At 45.5% G+C, this 15,301-nt stretch overlaps 1 protein-coding gene and 1 pseudogene across 1 annotated transcript; one reads left to right on the top strand and one right to left on the bottom strand.

Moving 5' to 3' along the window:
• The first annotated feature begins 2,041 nt into the window (after window positions 1–2,041).
• LOC128899345 (histone H4-like) lies at window positions 2,042–3,311 on the top strand (annotated as a pseudogene).
• Window positions 3,312–3,605: 294 nt separating this feature from the next.
• NUDT2 (nudix hydrolase 2) lies at window positions 3,606–10,409 on the bottom strand. The gene is made up of 3 exons (XM_054178657.1): window positions 10,399–10,409; window positions 8,910–9,058; window positions 3,606–4,074 (listed from the first exon to the last, which is right to left on the bottom strand). Exons 2-3 carry the CDS (start codon window positions 9,040–9,042, stop codon window positions 3,761–3,763), a joined length of 447 nt encoding a protein of 148 aa, XP_054034632.1. The 5' UTR covers window positions 9,043–9,058; window positions 10,399–10,409; the 3' UTR covers window positions 3,606–3,760.
• Window positions 10,410–15,301: the final 4,892 nt, after the last annotated feature.

The following is a 15,301-nucleotide window of genomic DNA, read 5'->3' as shown; positions in this document are numbered from 1 at the left end:
TGATCTGTTAGAGGATTGGAGAGCTCTGCAGAGGGACCTTGACAGGCTGGACAGATGGACAGAGTCCAAGGGCATGAGATTTAACACTTCCAAGTGCCGGGTTCTGCACATTGGCCACAACAACCCCGTGCAGAGCTACAGGCTGGGGTCAGAGTGGCTGGAGAGCAGCCAGGTGGAGAGGGACCTGGGGGTACTGGTTGATAGTAGGTTGAACATGAGGCAGAAGTGTGCCCAGGTGGCCAAGAAGGCCAATGGCATGCTGGCCTGGATCAGCAATACTGTGACCAGCAGGAGCAGGGAAGTCATTCTGCCCCTGTACTCAGCACTGGTTAGGCCACACCGTGAGTCCTGTGTCCAGTTCTGGGCCCCTCAGTTTAGGAAGGATGTTGAGTTTCTGGAATGTGTCCAAAGAAGGGCAATGAGGCTGGGGAGAGGTCTTGAACACAAGGCCTATGAGGAGAGGCTGAGGGAGCTGGGGTTGCTTAGCCTAGAGAAGAGGAGGCTCAGGGGAGACCTTATTGCTCTCTACAATTACCTGACAGGAGGTTGTAGCCAGGAAGGGGTTGGTCTCTTCTCCCAGACAACCTGTGACAGAACAAGAGGACACAGTCTCAAGCTGCACCAGGGGAGGTTTAGGCTGGATGTTAGGAAGAAGTTCTTCACAGAAAGAGTGATTGGCCATTGGAATGAGTTGCCCAGGGAGGTGGTGGAGTCACCATCAATGAAGCGGTTTAAGAAGAGACTGGATGAGGCACTTGGTGCCATGGTTTAGTTGATTAGCTGGTGTTGGGTGATAGGTTGGACTCAATGATCTTGAAGTTCTTGTCCAACCTGGTGAATTCTGTATTCTGGCAAGGGGCAGTGGGTGGAAGTTGAGGCATAGGAAGTTTCACATAAATATGAGGAAAAAAAAATTCACTGTGAGGGTGATGGAGCACTGGAACAGGCTGCCCAGGGAGTCTGGGGAGTCTTCCTCTCTGGAGATACTCAAAACTTGCCTGGATGCATTCCTGTGTAATCTGGTGTAGGTGATCCTGCTCTGGCAGGGGGGCTGGACTAGATGATCCAGCGAGGTACCTTCCAGCCCATGAAATTCTGTGAACATCCATCAGGAAAGATCCCAAAAGGCTGATCCTGCTCTGGGGCTGGGTCCAGTGGGAGTGAAAGACACTTCCCATCCTCTGCTTCTAAAGCAGTGAGAAACACTTGGAGCAATCACACAAGCTATGTGCTGTTCACTCCCTGCCGTCCCCTAAGTGCAATGCTTGTAATCACTGTTCATTATCAAAATAAAACATGACTGTAAAGTGGAGGAGCACTGAAGCTCTTTATTTATGCATGTATATGTATATGTGTGTGTATATATATATATATATGGGGGTGTGTGCATATTAAAAGCTTCTTTAATGTGCACACAAAAAAAGGATGCAGTGTAAGTACTTTTATAAATCACTCTACAGGAAGATAACAGAGTCATGACCAAGACACCACTGTCACAGTAGTACTTACATTATTAATGTACACTGCACCAAACGGTAAGTGCTGCACAACCTGAGAGTAACATGGTACTAAACTGCTGCCCATACTTCTCAGATGAGTTACACTGGCATCTCCAGTATCACTGTTCTTCTTCAGGTGTTATGTGATGCTGATGATCCTCGTTTAGTTGCTGCAGCAAGGAAGAAGACAAAGTGGAAGCTGAGCCCACTTTCTCATATGCTTATTTACTGTGCAAGTTCCAAGTGCCTAAGCAGTAAAAGGTAGAGGAGATGGAGGGAAGAAGGGACACCTGTTCTGCCCCAGACCTCTCTGGGATTCAGAAAATCTCACACCTCACCTAAAAACTTCAACAAGCCATGACGATTTTCTGGGGCTCGTGTACCAAAACATTCACGGGGTTATGAACTAAGAGCATACATAATCACACAGGCTGCTAGCAGCAGCCTCACCTCCCACCAATGCCAAAGACAAAAGAGGTCCACAGGAAACCTGATGCAAGTGAGAGCATTAGTGGCACCACAGGCTTCTGCAACCATCCACCATGAATGTCTACAACATAGCACTAGCAGTGCACATGGCTGTGCTGCCTACACATGGGTGCAGGCTGCCGCCTCAGAAACACAAACACTATCAAACGTGTAAGATTGCATGTTAGCTTAGAAATCTCTGCAGAAAACGCTATACTGGGCAAACAAATTTCCCTTTATCAGCTCCCTGAATGATGTGGGTGTGCTAGGTTGTGAGAATCCTGTAACTCTGTCTGGCAGAGGCAAAGGCAGGAAGGGGCTCAGCAAAGGAGCTGCGTGATAACATCCAGGGCATCACCAAGCCAGCCATCCGCCGCCTGGCTCAGCGCGGCGGCAGCAAGCGTATCTCTGGCCTCATCTACAAAGAGAGACGCGGTGTGCTGAAGGTCTTCCTGGAGAACGTGATCCGTGATGCTATCACCTACACTGAGCACGCCAAGAGAAAGGCCGTGACGGCTACAGATGTCGTCTACGCGCTTAAGCGCCAGGGACGCACCCTCTACAGCTTCGGTGGTAAAGCTCAACTGCAGACTTTCCACACTGTTCACCCAGTCAAAACACCAAGGCTCTTTTCAGAGGTGCCCAGGCAGCCAAGATGGCCAATGGCATGCTGGCCTGCATCAGGAACAGTGTGGCCAGCAGGAGCAGGGAGGTCATTCTGCCCCTGTACACTGCACTGGTTAGGCCGCACCTCGAGTCCTGTGTCCAGTTCTGGGCCCCTCAGTTTAGGAAGGATGTTGACTTGCTGGAGCGTGTCCAGAGAAGGGCAACAAAGTTGGTGAGGGGCTTGGAACACAAGCCCTATGAGGAGACACTGAGGGAGCTGGGGTTGCTTAGCCTGGAGGAGACTCAGGTGAGACCTTATTGCTGTCTACAACTACCTGAAGGGAGGTTGTAGACAGATGGATGTTGGTCTCTTCTCCCAGGCAGCCAGTACCAGAACAAGAGGACACAGTCTCAAGCTGTGCCAGGGGACATTTAGGCTGGAGGTTAGGAAGAAGTTCTACACAGAGAGAGTGATTGCCCATTGGAATGGGCTGCCTGAGGAGGTGGTGGGGTCGCCGTCGCTGGGGGCGTTCAGGGCAAGGCTTGACAGGATGCTTGGTTGCATGGTTTAGTTGATTAGGTGGTGTTGGATGATAGGTTGGACACGATGATCTCGAAGGTCTCTTCCAACCTGGTTTATTCTATTCTATTCTATTTCACTCTCTGAATGAAAAATGTTTCCATGCTGGTACATTAGTGATGTACATAAATTCACGCTACAAACACAACCTGAAATGATTTGACAAGGTATCACAGTGTATCAGCGGAGGAGCTGGAAACAAACTACTGCTTCCCCGTTTGGAAAACAAGGTGCAACTTCTGCAGTAAACATTTTGTTATCAAAAAAATCCCCACATGATTATTCCCTCAACTCTGTAGTTCTACATCTTCAAGTCAAGAAATACCAAGTGCTGGTTTTTCAAAGACCTGTGGTTGTTCAGGATTTCAAGGGGGGGAAAAAAAGGAGAGACTTAAGAGACTGGACTAGAGGAAGCCTTTGCTGACTCTGGATTTCAATTCAGGCATCTTTGTCTCATGGTTCAATTAAAACATGTTTTTTTGGATTAGCTAGGGAGGGGCAAAAGCACAAGCTCTTTAAAAGCTCCAACTATTTTCACTGAATTTGTACAGATTTTAAAAAGATGTCTACATTTCTGCACCCCTGTAGTTCCTCCCCCTTCACAAGTTCACTCCTTGGAGCAGAGAAACTGATGCACTTCTTTCAGCGTCACTTGCATGTCCTCATATTCTGCAAGTTTACAAGCATCCTCCAGCTTCAGCCATTGAAATGCTTGGTGCTCCTCTGAGAGCTTGATTTCAGTGTTACAGTCCTTCATTTCAGCCAGCCAGTAAATGACCGTTTTAGGCTTGCCACGGACAGGATAGTGCAGCTCTTTCTTGTACCCCTCTATGAGGGTGAGCTGACTGGCCTGGAGACCAGCCTCCTCCTGTGTTTCCCGGAAGGCTGTCTGCAGGTCATCCTCTCCTGGGTCCACGTGGCCTGTCAAGAAGGTGAAAAGGTTAAGTCTCTGAAAGGGCAGCTCAGATTTTGTTTATTCACCTGACAACGAGCAAACATGCAAGAGAGAGATGACAGCACACTGTAGCTGATAGTCATGAGGTCTGTGGTGACAGGTTGGACTTGATCTTTGAGGTCTCCTCCAACCGTGGTGATTCTGTGATACAAAGTAAGTGGGAATTTGAGAACAGACATTGCTTTTCCAGTTCTTATGTCTTGATTTGTCTTTGTCTGGTGGTTTTTAGAATAATTTGTCCCACATCTGAAGCTCCTAGTGGCCTGTCAGCACAAAATATCTTTTCTACTCAGTCCTCCTCTTCTCTTCTGGAGCACTTCATACCTGTAATGCTCCACCTCAGATATACTGATGACTGAGTGCCTCATGAACACTTTACCACTATCCAGATAGAAGTGAGACAGCTCATCCACAAGAGTCTCAGTCCTCTCTCAAGCTTTTCCTCGCACAGAAGCTTAAGTCTCAATTCTGCAAAACTGCCCAGAAATGAGACCAGGCACCAACAGGTTTCAGTAAGACGGTTACAAGTATTTTTATTCACAGAATCACAGAATCACCAAGGTTGGAAGAGACCTCAAAGATCATTGAGTCCAACCTGTCACCACAGACCTCATGACTAGACCATGGCACCAAGTGCCATGTCCAATCCCCTCTTGAACACCTCCAGGGATGGTGACTCCACCACCTCCCTGGGCAGCACATTCCAATGACGAACAACTCTCTCCGTGAAGAACTGTCTCCTCACCTCCAGCCTGAACTTCCCCTGGTGCAGCTTGAGACTGTGTCCTCTTGTTCTGGTGCTGATTGCTTGAGAGAAGAGACCAGCTCCCTCCTGGCTACAACCACCTTTCAGGTAGTTGTAGACAGCAATAAGGTCTGCCCTGAGCCTCCTCTTCTCCAGGCTAAGCAACCCCAGCTCCCTCAGCCTCTCCTCATAGGGCTTGTGCTCAAGGCCTCTCACCAGCCTCATTGCCCTTCTCTGGACACATTCAAGAGTCTCAATGTCCTTCTTAAACTGAGGGGCCCAGAACTGAACATAGTTCCTCTCCTGTATTTCCCTCTGAAACACAGCAACTCTAAAAGCCAGTCCTTTCACCAGCTGCGCAGTTCTTCTAGGACACATCATTTCTTTCACGTTGCTCAGAAGGAGAGGTGCCATTACAAACAACGGATAAATATAACACATCCACAGATGTTTGTACTTTTGTTGAGAAATGTCAGATTTAGTTTTCTCACGAAAGCTCCAGACAAGAACGTAAATAGAACAAGCCAAGCAAGATCTCAAAAAAGCAACATAGCAGGAGCTGGGAGGCTTCAAGTGGAAAAAAAAAAAATAAAGGAAAAAAGGAAATAAAAAAAAGGTTCAGCTTTATCTTGCCCTTGATGTCATTCTATTTTTTTATGTAGCTGGCTGCAAATGGCCCTAGGAGAAGCTGGACATGAGCAGGCAGTGTGTTCTTGCAGCCCAGAAGGCCAATCACATCCCGGGCTGCATCAATAGAAGCGTGGCCAGCAGAGAAGTGCCACTTTCCTCTGCTCTGGTGAGACCTCACCTGGAGTGGTGTGTCCAGCTCTGGAATCAGCACAGGAAGGCCATGGACCTGATGGAGTGGGTCCAGAGGAAGACCATGAAAATTATCAGGGGGCTGGAACACCTCTCCTATGAGGACAGGCTGAGGGATCTGGGGTTGTTCAGCCTGGAGAAGAGAAGGCTCTGGGGAGACCTAATAGGAACCTTCCAGTACGTGAAGGCGGCCTGCCAGAAGGCTGGAGAGGGACTGTTTACAAAGGCCTATAATGACAGGATGAGAGATTTTAAACTAGAGAGGAGTAGATTTAGATTGGATGTTAGGAACAAGTTCATTACCAGGAGGGTGGTGGAACACTGGAACAGGTTGCCCAGGGAGGTAGTCCAGGGCCCATCCATGGAGATATTCAAGATCAGACTCAACAAGGCAGCCTGATGGAATGGAACATGTCCCTGCTTGTTGCAGGGTGGTTGGACTAGACGACCTTTGGAGGTCCTTTCAAATCCAAACAGTTCTATGATTCTATAATATCTTTCCTGGGGTCCCAAGTACCCAAAGCCACCCTTTAGTACTAGAACTGGAGTATATAGGGAATTCACCTGCTTTCTGAATAGGTCTCATCCACCTCTGTGTATTAGAATCTTAAACGCCTCTTAAAATGTGACATCATCCCACATGTAAAGAATGCCGCTATTTCAAGCAGAAACTGTGCAGAAAACTGCATTTGATGTTGACATCTCATGTATTTGGTATCAAATACACTGAGGCTTTAGGTTAAAATATTTTCCTCATTTCAGCACTGCAAGTTAAGCTGTCTCCTTTTGGACAGAATGTGTATTTCCATAGCTGGGACTTACTAATAACAGTCAAAAACCAGAATCTATTTGGACTTACACAGCTGGGTTATTTTTACAATACCTACAGCAAATGCCCACAAAACATCCATTAACCACATTTTTTTTTATGACAGTCATCATCCATAGTCATCAAATGTGCAATTCATTGAGACAGCAATAAAGCTGGAGGGCTGAGGTTCAGGTTTAACTCAGAGGACACCAGTGCCACCCCTTGCTTCCAGCACAGCAATAGACAATCACCTTGCCCTGCTGCTGATAAATGTATTTAAGTCTGAGCTGGGTAAACTGCCAACTTTGTGCAGTAGAGTCTACCTAAATGGTGGAAAAATAACTCCACGTGTGGAAAAAGAGCACCAGGTCATACTACAGCTTCCAGATCCTACCAACTGTTTGCAGTAATGCAGTTCCAATACGCTAAGAAGGAAAATTAACCCCCTAACCTTTCCCATCAGCTTCAGCTACAGCAGAATTGCAGTCCTAAAAGCAGAGTGAAGGCTGGTGAAGGCCTCATGGGAGCACCCAAGCAAGTCCAGTTTAATTCCATAAGGGTTGCAGCTGCTTAGGGAACTTTTAAAATATTAATATACAACTGCAGCTGTAAATCACCTTTTGTGTGCCCACAAAGAGATAGTTGCAGTATCTCTTTCTGGCTCCTGACACCTTAAATCTATGTCTGCATCACAGACAAGTTATGTTAACGCACTGTGCAACTTCAGGTTTCCTTTGAAGACCATTAATTTTGCAGAGAATAGATCATGTAATAGGTCCCCTTCATTTCTTGCCCCTAAATCTGAGCAAAGCTTCTATTAAAGGCTGTCATCAGACATCAGGCTTTTTGACTTATAAAACCTTAAACCATATGTTGAGGGAGGTGATTCTGCTCCTCTACTCTGCTCTGGTGGGAGCCCACCTGGAGTAGGGTCCAACTCTGGGTGCTCCTTCCAGCACAAGGAAGACAGGAGTGGGTCCAGAGGAGTGACACAGAAATGACGTGAGGGCTGGAACAACTCTTCTGTGAAGAAGGGCTGAGAAAGTTGGGTTATTCAGCCTGGAGAATATAAGCCTCTAAGGAGACCTGTTGACAGCCTTTGTATAATTAAAGGGAGCCCATAAAATGGGGACAGACTTTTGCAGGCCTGTTGCTACCTGACAAGGGGTTTTAAAGAAAAAGAGAGTAGATTTAGACTAGATATAAGGACAAAATGTTTGACACTGAGGGTGGTAAGACACTGGCACAAGTTTCCCAGAGAGGTGGCAGATGCCCCTTCGCTGGAAATGTTCAAGGTCAGGTTTGATGGGGCTCTGAGCAGCCTGATTGAGTGGAAGATGTCCCTGCTCACTGCAGGTGGGTTGGACTACCCTATGAGTCATTTCAGTCGCTTGTCCAGAGTTACTGTGTTCCCAGTGAACTTGGGTGTCTCCTCCTGCAACAAGCAATAACATCCCAGCATGTGTTTTTTAGCTTTCCAGTAGGCTGCAAAGTCTACTCCCTTAGGCTTTCAGAGAAGCAGACAAAGAGGGAGGTTTGGAAAGTTTTGTTCCTTTCCTTAACGGGAGAGCATTGCTGATACTGTTACAAGATTTTTTTCCAATTTGCAGATTCCTGTTTACAAACTGCTCCTGCACTATGATTTAACAGCAAGCAGGAAGAAATCTTGAGGGCAAAGTTATCACAAGAAGATCTACAAGGAACCTGAAGCATTTCTGTGTTGAGCTTTTTCTGGCAGCAGGCCTGACACTACATACTACCAAAATGTGTCTCTACAGACAAGGTGTTGCTGGATGCCTTGAGGCACTGGGCTTATCTTCTCCTTCAGCGTCTCACTGATGAGCAAGGGTGGCTTAGGTGAAAGTGGATGCTCAGGTTACTTCTCCTGGCTGTTCCTCTCATCTTTGCTGCACTGAGTATGTATTCTTCATCAATGACCTTCTGAAGTCAAAGAAACTCCTGCCACCTTCCAAGCAAAGTGTTCTATAGTAAATCACCACTGATTTCAGTTTGCTTTCTAATACTGTGCTGCAAACTTTGATCCTTCCAATTATACATGGGTCAGGTATCTGTGCATTGGCAACCATGACACCTGCCAGAAGGACTGATCTGAGCAAGTAGGTAAAAATTTTTCTAACTACTCATTTGTCTGCACAGTGTCTGAGAGAAACATCAGTCATCTCAGGGACACCACTGGGTGACCTCTATCTTCCAACCCACATCAGTCATGCTCAAACTTATACAGTCACAAGTTGCAAAAAATTTTGGCCATAAGCCTCCCCGCTCAGGTGCACAAACAACACAATCAGCAGCTATTGTCAACTGATAACTGCCCCACAAAGTTGACCCTAGCCACATTTGGCCAAAGTTCGGTGTGTAATCTCACTCACTCTGGGACTTTGAAGTGTTATCAGAACAAATATCACCTTTGGGTGGGGTCCAGTGATGGGTCCCATAGGATGTTTGAAGGAGGAGATATTCAATACCATCAGTGACCTTAGAAGATGGTGGTGACTGCAGCCTCCTGTAGATGATCAAGCCACAAGCTCTCACAGCCATGTCCCTCTCCTAACTGCTGTGGAAGAGCACAGATCAGGAAAAACAACGTGGAGTTCAAACAGCTTAGTGGTATTTAGCCAACAAACATACCTCAGTGTGCACTAAACATCATCCATCCCTTTGTAATTACTACACAATTAAACTGCACTTTATTAACTACCTTTGAACTGAAAAAAACCCCAAACCAACAGCTTAAAAAAAAAAAAGTTACAAAGAAGCATGAAAAATCACCTGCATGACATCTCTCTACTGCTACCACACTACAAACATTCCACCAATTAACTCTGAAACTTTTCCATCGCAAAAACCCAAAGGTCCTGTGCAAAGACCATGCCTCAGCACCCCTAGAACTGGCATACAGAAATAATACAAATCTGCCCAAGACAGATCCCTTGCAGCTGAGATCTCCTCAAGTCAGTGCCAGAGCTGAGAAACTGAATTACAAAGGACAGGCTCTCTGCTACATGGACTAGTCATGAGGCTGGTATACAAACCCAAAAGCTTCCTGGCATATGTATTAAGCACTAATTTAGTATAAAAATGAACACACCTTTTTAAGCAGCAAATACTGTAATCAGTAAGTTATGCAGCAAGGACAACTGGTCCTGTGAAGAAAAACAGAGAAAGAAATGCAGATGATGCATCCCTGTTAAAGAGTTCTGGGCAAAGCTGTGCATTTTGAGAGAGCCACTCATTTCAACAAACAACAAATTTACACAACACCCTTTCTCCCTGGCACAATGAGTGAAGCATTGCTATACCTCCAAACTGGCAGGCCAGAGGCACTAAGTCCTTCACCATCAACCAAGCCTGAAGATGGTGTTCGACTCTCTCGATTAACCCCTTTTTAACTGTTTCAATTAGTTTCTGATCAGCCATGCCAAAAACAATCGCAACTGCCGGCCAGCAGATCAGCGCCCCGCGGGCAGAGGACTAACCCCGCCCGCCTTGGAGCCGCAGACCGGCCGAAGGGGGAGACCAGCGCCACCTCCCGTGCGCATCTGGAAACGCAGGTCTTGGACGACCAGACCTTGGAAGGACGAATCTCTGCAAGGACCGCCAGGACAGTGGTCCCCGGGACTCCCAGGGCTGCAAAGCACACCGGGTACCGGTACCCTCTCACCCTCATAGGGTGGGTCCACGTATCCGCAAAGGCTGCCGAGCCGCTCCCAGATAGGAGGACTTCCCCCCCGCGCCCCCCACCCCTGGCAGAGAGCTGAGGCGGGGGAACCAGGCCTGACAGACTGGAAGAGGTAGAACCGCTCCGGCTGTTGCCGTGACAGCGGGACACCAGAGACCTGGACACAGCCTCGCACACCCCAGCCACACGCTCCCCTCACCCACCCCGCCCCTCACCTTCGCTTCCGGGAAGGAAAGTAGGCGGGCCGGGGACGCACGACTGAAGGCAGGCTCAACCAATCACAGCGAAAGAGGATCCGGCGGTAACTCCTCCTTTCCCTTCCGTCCTCCCTCCCCCTCCCGCTTTCCCCTAGGCCCAGCCCCCTCCGGTCGCGAAGACCTCGGATTGGTTTCATTCCGCCAGGACCCGCCTCGCCCGCACGTCTCCCTCACTCTATTCGCTGGCTGCGGGTGCGAGGCTGCGCGCGAGCGTTTAAAGCGGGAAAAGCGTTGTTGCTATGGGAACATGGCCTAGTCTCTGTTGCTGGACGGCCCCGCGGCCGGTGAGTAGCCGGGTTGCGGGTGGGGAGGGCAGCGGCGGAGGCAGTGGGTGCTTGCTGTGAGATGGAAAAAGACAGCTGTGCCGAGCGACTGGGTAAGTTGCCCCGGGGCCATCACCTTCTCTAAGTGGTGGAGCAGCCCCGCGGCTTCCCTCAGCCCACTCCCGCGGCGGATTCCAAGCTGACCGCGATGCGGTCTGCTGAGCCACCTCCTCCTACGGGCTCCGCCCGGCTCGCATATGTGCGGGGAAGAGAGGTAAAAAACTGGGGTGGCACAGCCCGGGGAAGGACGGGAGGAGAGCCCTCTTATGCTGGGGCTCCGGAGTGAGGTGGCTGCGGCGGTAAGGGTGTGAGGCCCCTGCCTCAGCATTGTGCCCCCTCTTCCAGGCGGTAAAGCTTTGAAGTTCCTCACTCTGGGATTCAATTCAGTGAGAGAGCCTCTAAATCCCTATGGGACTACATTCAGTAACCATGTTCCCCCTCAGTCTTACAGTGTAATTCCAGAGATGCAGCAGTTTGTTTGCATATGATTATAAAATAAACGTGGAAAGCCATTTGGTAAATATTACTGGCAGGAAAGGTCCGGGCACAATTTTCAAATAATCTGCACCCCAATATAACTCGCAGATTATTTTCTTAGCATGTGGCTGAATATTAGACACTTCCCCTTCCCATGCAGCTGTTGTTTTAAGCAGTTGTCAAGGATCAGCTGTAGGATGGAGTGTCTTCTGCTGAGGTCACCAAACTATACTTAGTATGGAGGGCTGATAATAAAAAATAGCAGTCACTTGCCAATTGACAAATACTCTGTTGGGAAACGAAAACATAATTTTAAAAAACGCCACCAACATTTAGTTGTTTTTGAAAAGTTTCAAAGAGCAGGGCAATGGCCTGTAGTTTCAGTAACCAACTCTGTTAGGTATGTCAGTAGCAGGAGTGTTCCCCTAGGGAGAACTGCATCATGACCCAACTGCAAAAGAATTGTCATTTAACATCAAAAGTATTTCCTCTCCAATTACTCTTTACCATACTGAAACTATAAGAGGTCATCTATCACTGGTATTCAGCTTTCCTCCCCATATCTTCCAAATAGGCTGGTACAACTCTTGTTTCAATACACAACAGAATACTTAGTACCCTGTTGAGTACGTGCAGAGGGAGTTGTGTAATCCTATGATCTTACAAAGGGATCTGCTGCAACGTCAAACACTGTTTCACAGGTCCCTATTTACTGTAGTAAACTAAAATTATGAATGCATCTTGCAATACAGGCTCTTATTATGGAGGCTGTGTTGATAAAAGTACAACTGCACCCTGACCCCATTCCTCACAGGAATACCCTAGTTTCCAAGGAATGGGGTCAGAAAGATTAAAGGTAAAACATTTTGTATGCTGCTCTGGAAAATCAAATTACCCATTCACTTCTGGAGGGCTAAGGCACATTTGGCTTTGGATCACAGTTAGAAAAAGAGCTTAATGTTCAGATGAATAAGAAATAATGAAGGATGACTGGTGACGTGAGTTAGTAAATCTTGTGTTTCTCTACTGCATGACTGCCAGATGAGCTTTATTCTGGTCTTCTATCCTTCAAAAGCCAGCAAGCCCTTTGGCACAGTCAAAGCCTGTGTTGATGGCTTGTTTAGGGTAAAGTAATGAGTGCAATACACTGCTATAGTTTTGGTCAGGAGAGGGAACATAAGTGTGTTTACAAATGTTATAAGTTCTTTTTATAAGGTACTTGCAAAGCAAAATTATTTACATAATATGAAGTGAAAAGCAGGAAAACAAGGTGCTGTTTAAGTTCTGCACACTGATTAGCAATTACTGTATCTTTTTCTGACGCCCCTGAAAATTGTGCCTAATAAAATTATTTAATGATCACACCAGAGTCTGTGATTCAGAGTTATTATCTTAGAATATTTGCTAGATCAAATGTATGCTTGCATTAGTTTGCATTTGTAGGCGTGCCACATGAGACTTCTTCACTTTGCCATAACTTAACTTCCCTAATTTAAAATGTGGATATAGTGATAGCTGTGTCATGTCCTGGTGGAGACACTCAGGAGTGTCAGGGGAAGTCAGGTAAAACTGTTATAAATGAGTGAGCTACAGTGGGATTACAGGGCTTTCGAGTGTTCTTCAGGAGAATGGTGCACTGAGATCTTTAATATATCAGAAGTTAATAAGGATCAAGATACAGTGATCTAAGGCAGCTTTATTCTTAAAATAGTCCATGTAGGGTTTTTACATGATTTATCTTATGCACAATGACTGATTCTCACTGGGTGAATATCTTTGAAGGCCAGCCTATTCTTCACTTTGAAAAGTGCATTAAGAATAAAAAGATCTGTGCAAGAGCTAATTAATAATTTAAAACATTTGGAATGGAAGATCAGCTCCTAGAGCATAATTTTGTGGCAAGTTAACTTCCTTCAGAGTAATTCAGATCTGGCCACTTTTTTTTGTTTTGTTTTGTTTTTACTATTTATGCCTGACATTTCCCCACAGCTTTATGACCTTTTAAAACCTCTATTATTGAAACAAAGGAGAAGTTCTGTGCTAGCAAGCTCTGATCTTATTCTGTGCTTTCAGTTGGTTTCTTTATATAAAAAAATTCTAATCATATGCTTTTACACAAGAGGTACTTACCCATTACCAGCATCTGGCAGCCTTTTAAGATGTTTATAAATCTTTTTTGCATAAGAAGTGGTAAAGAACTCAAGTTTGCCTCACCAAGATAGTAGGCTGACGGGTCCCTTGTCCCTTGTTCAGACATCTCATGTGTTCCAGCAGTGAGGTGTCTCACCATTAACTTTGCTGCTGGTTTGTACATTAGTAATTGAAGATGATCTGGACTTTGAGTTCACTATTTCATTGACCAGTTTCAGCATCTTTTGTCAGTGGAAACAGTCCCTTTGTGTGATCAGATAAAGATTTGAAAGTGAAGTTGGGTCTCTCTGCCAGCTAAAATGAGAACTGAACAGATAAGAATCACAGGTGATGTAGTAGACATTACGTGGAAAGTTTTTCTTAGGCTTGAGTCTATATGGTCTTACAACTGGCTGCTCATGGAGAGTTAAATCACCATACTGGCTTACTTTTTTCCTCAAAACCTGCTTTTCTGAATTATTTTAAGAAGTCTTAGGCTTTTGCATCAATCCTGTTTTCAGTGAAGCTACCCATAATTTTGTGAGGAACAAGACCTGGGCTTTGATATGAAATTACCACACTGAAGAATGTTATTTTTCTGCCTCAGTATATAATGTTCTCAAGTAAAGAAACAAAATTAGATCCTGAAAATAACTAAGGGAATGATGGTGGTTATTTCTTTTAACAACAACAAAAAAAGTCTTCTCTTTGTTTGCCAGAAGATGGCATTATCATTAACAATTTAGGATTCTTGAAAATTTAGCAATACTTCTCTTATTTCTTTATAAAGCAAGTCTATTTTGAATTATTTATCTGTTTTACAAATGGTGTCTTCAGGCAGAAAGAACTCTACAGTGCCAGACAAATTATTCTTTTAGTGAGGAGAAAGGCATGCCTGCCTTTTATGGCTGATGCCACAAGGGTTTCACTGACAATTGCAGTTCCCCTGAATTTTCTCATGCAGTAACCAGACCAAATTTTTTAGGAAGTTTTAAAGTTATTGGAAATGCTGGAAACCATCACCATGACAATTGCTTAATTTTTCCATGTTTAGTTTGTCACTCCTTTGCTAGGAAATGTTTGCTTTTCCTAGGTTGTGAAATAGCTGTTCCATGGATGGAGAGACATGAATTATCCCCTGAAACCACTTAAGATCCACTAAGACTTACTGTGTCTAAGAAAGCAGAAGCAGTTGTTATTTCCTGGGCCAGCTCTCATTAAGAACCCATTTAATTGCTTTCACATGGCACAGAGCCTTAGCCAATAAGCTGTACTGAGCTGCTTACATATCTCAGCACTAACCCACTTGTATGTTCTGCAGTACCTATATTGAATTTTCCTGAAGCTGAGAATCCTAGTCCCTTGTTATCCCAGATAATGACTGTCTGTACAGTCATTTCTACCTCTTCAAATATATTTTGTTCAACTTTTAATTAGAACCTTGACCTTGAAATTCTTTGTTCTCTCCCATTGAATGCTGCGGTTTGGTAAATGTCATTTTAATTTCTTTATTTTTTGCACTGGTCTTCAGCCACTGTATTTAACTTAAGCATATATAAAGATGTAGGTGGAACCTAGGATACAGAGTAAGAGTAGAGAATGTAATTTTGCTGGTTTGTTTTCACCTTTAAGATTCTCAGTACTTTGAGACTGGTGCGTTGGCTTTGTGTTCTAGCTGCTCCTTCCATCAAGCAAAAGAGGTTCCCCACGGCAGTGTGTGCAGACATTTGCACAGAGCTTGTACTGGTTTTGTATTTTAAGTTGCCTTTTGCAAGACAGACTTTTTTCCAAAACCATAACCCTTATTTAAATGGACTCTGAAGTTCATGTGGAATTTTATCTGTTAGAGAAATTATCAAATTGTGAATGCTTGTGCAAGTGTTTGCATGTGTCATACTCGGCCTCTCCTGATAGCTGAGTTGGCTATCTTT

The sequence above is a fragment of the Dryobates pubescens genome, chromosome Z (genome assembly GCF_014839835.1).
Source record: "Dryobates pubescens isolate bDryPub1 chromosome Z, bDryPub1.pri, whole genome shotgun sequence".
NCBI lineage: Eukaryota > Metazoa > Chordata > Aves > Piciformes > Picidae > Dryobates > Dryobates pubescens.
This window is presented reverse-complemented; position numbering and strand designations above follow the sequence as displayed.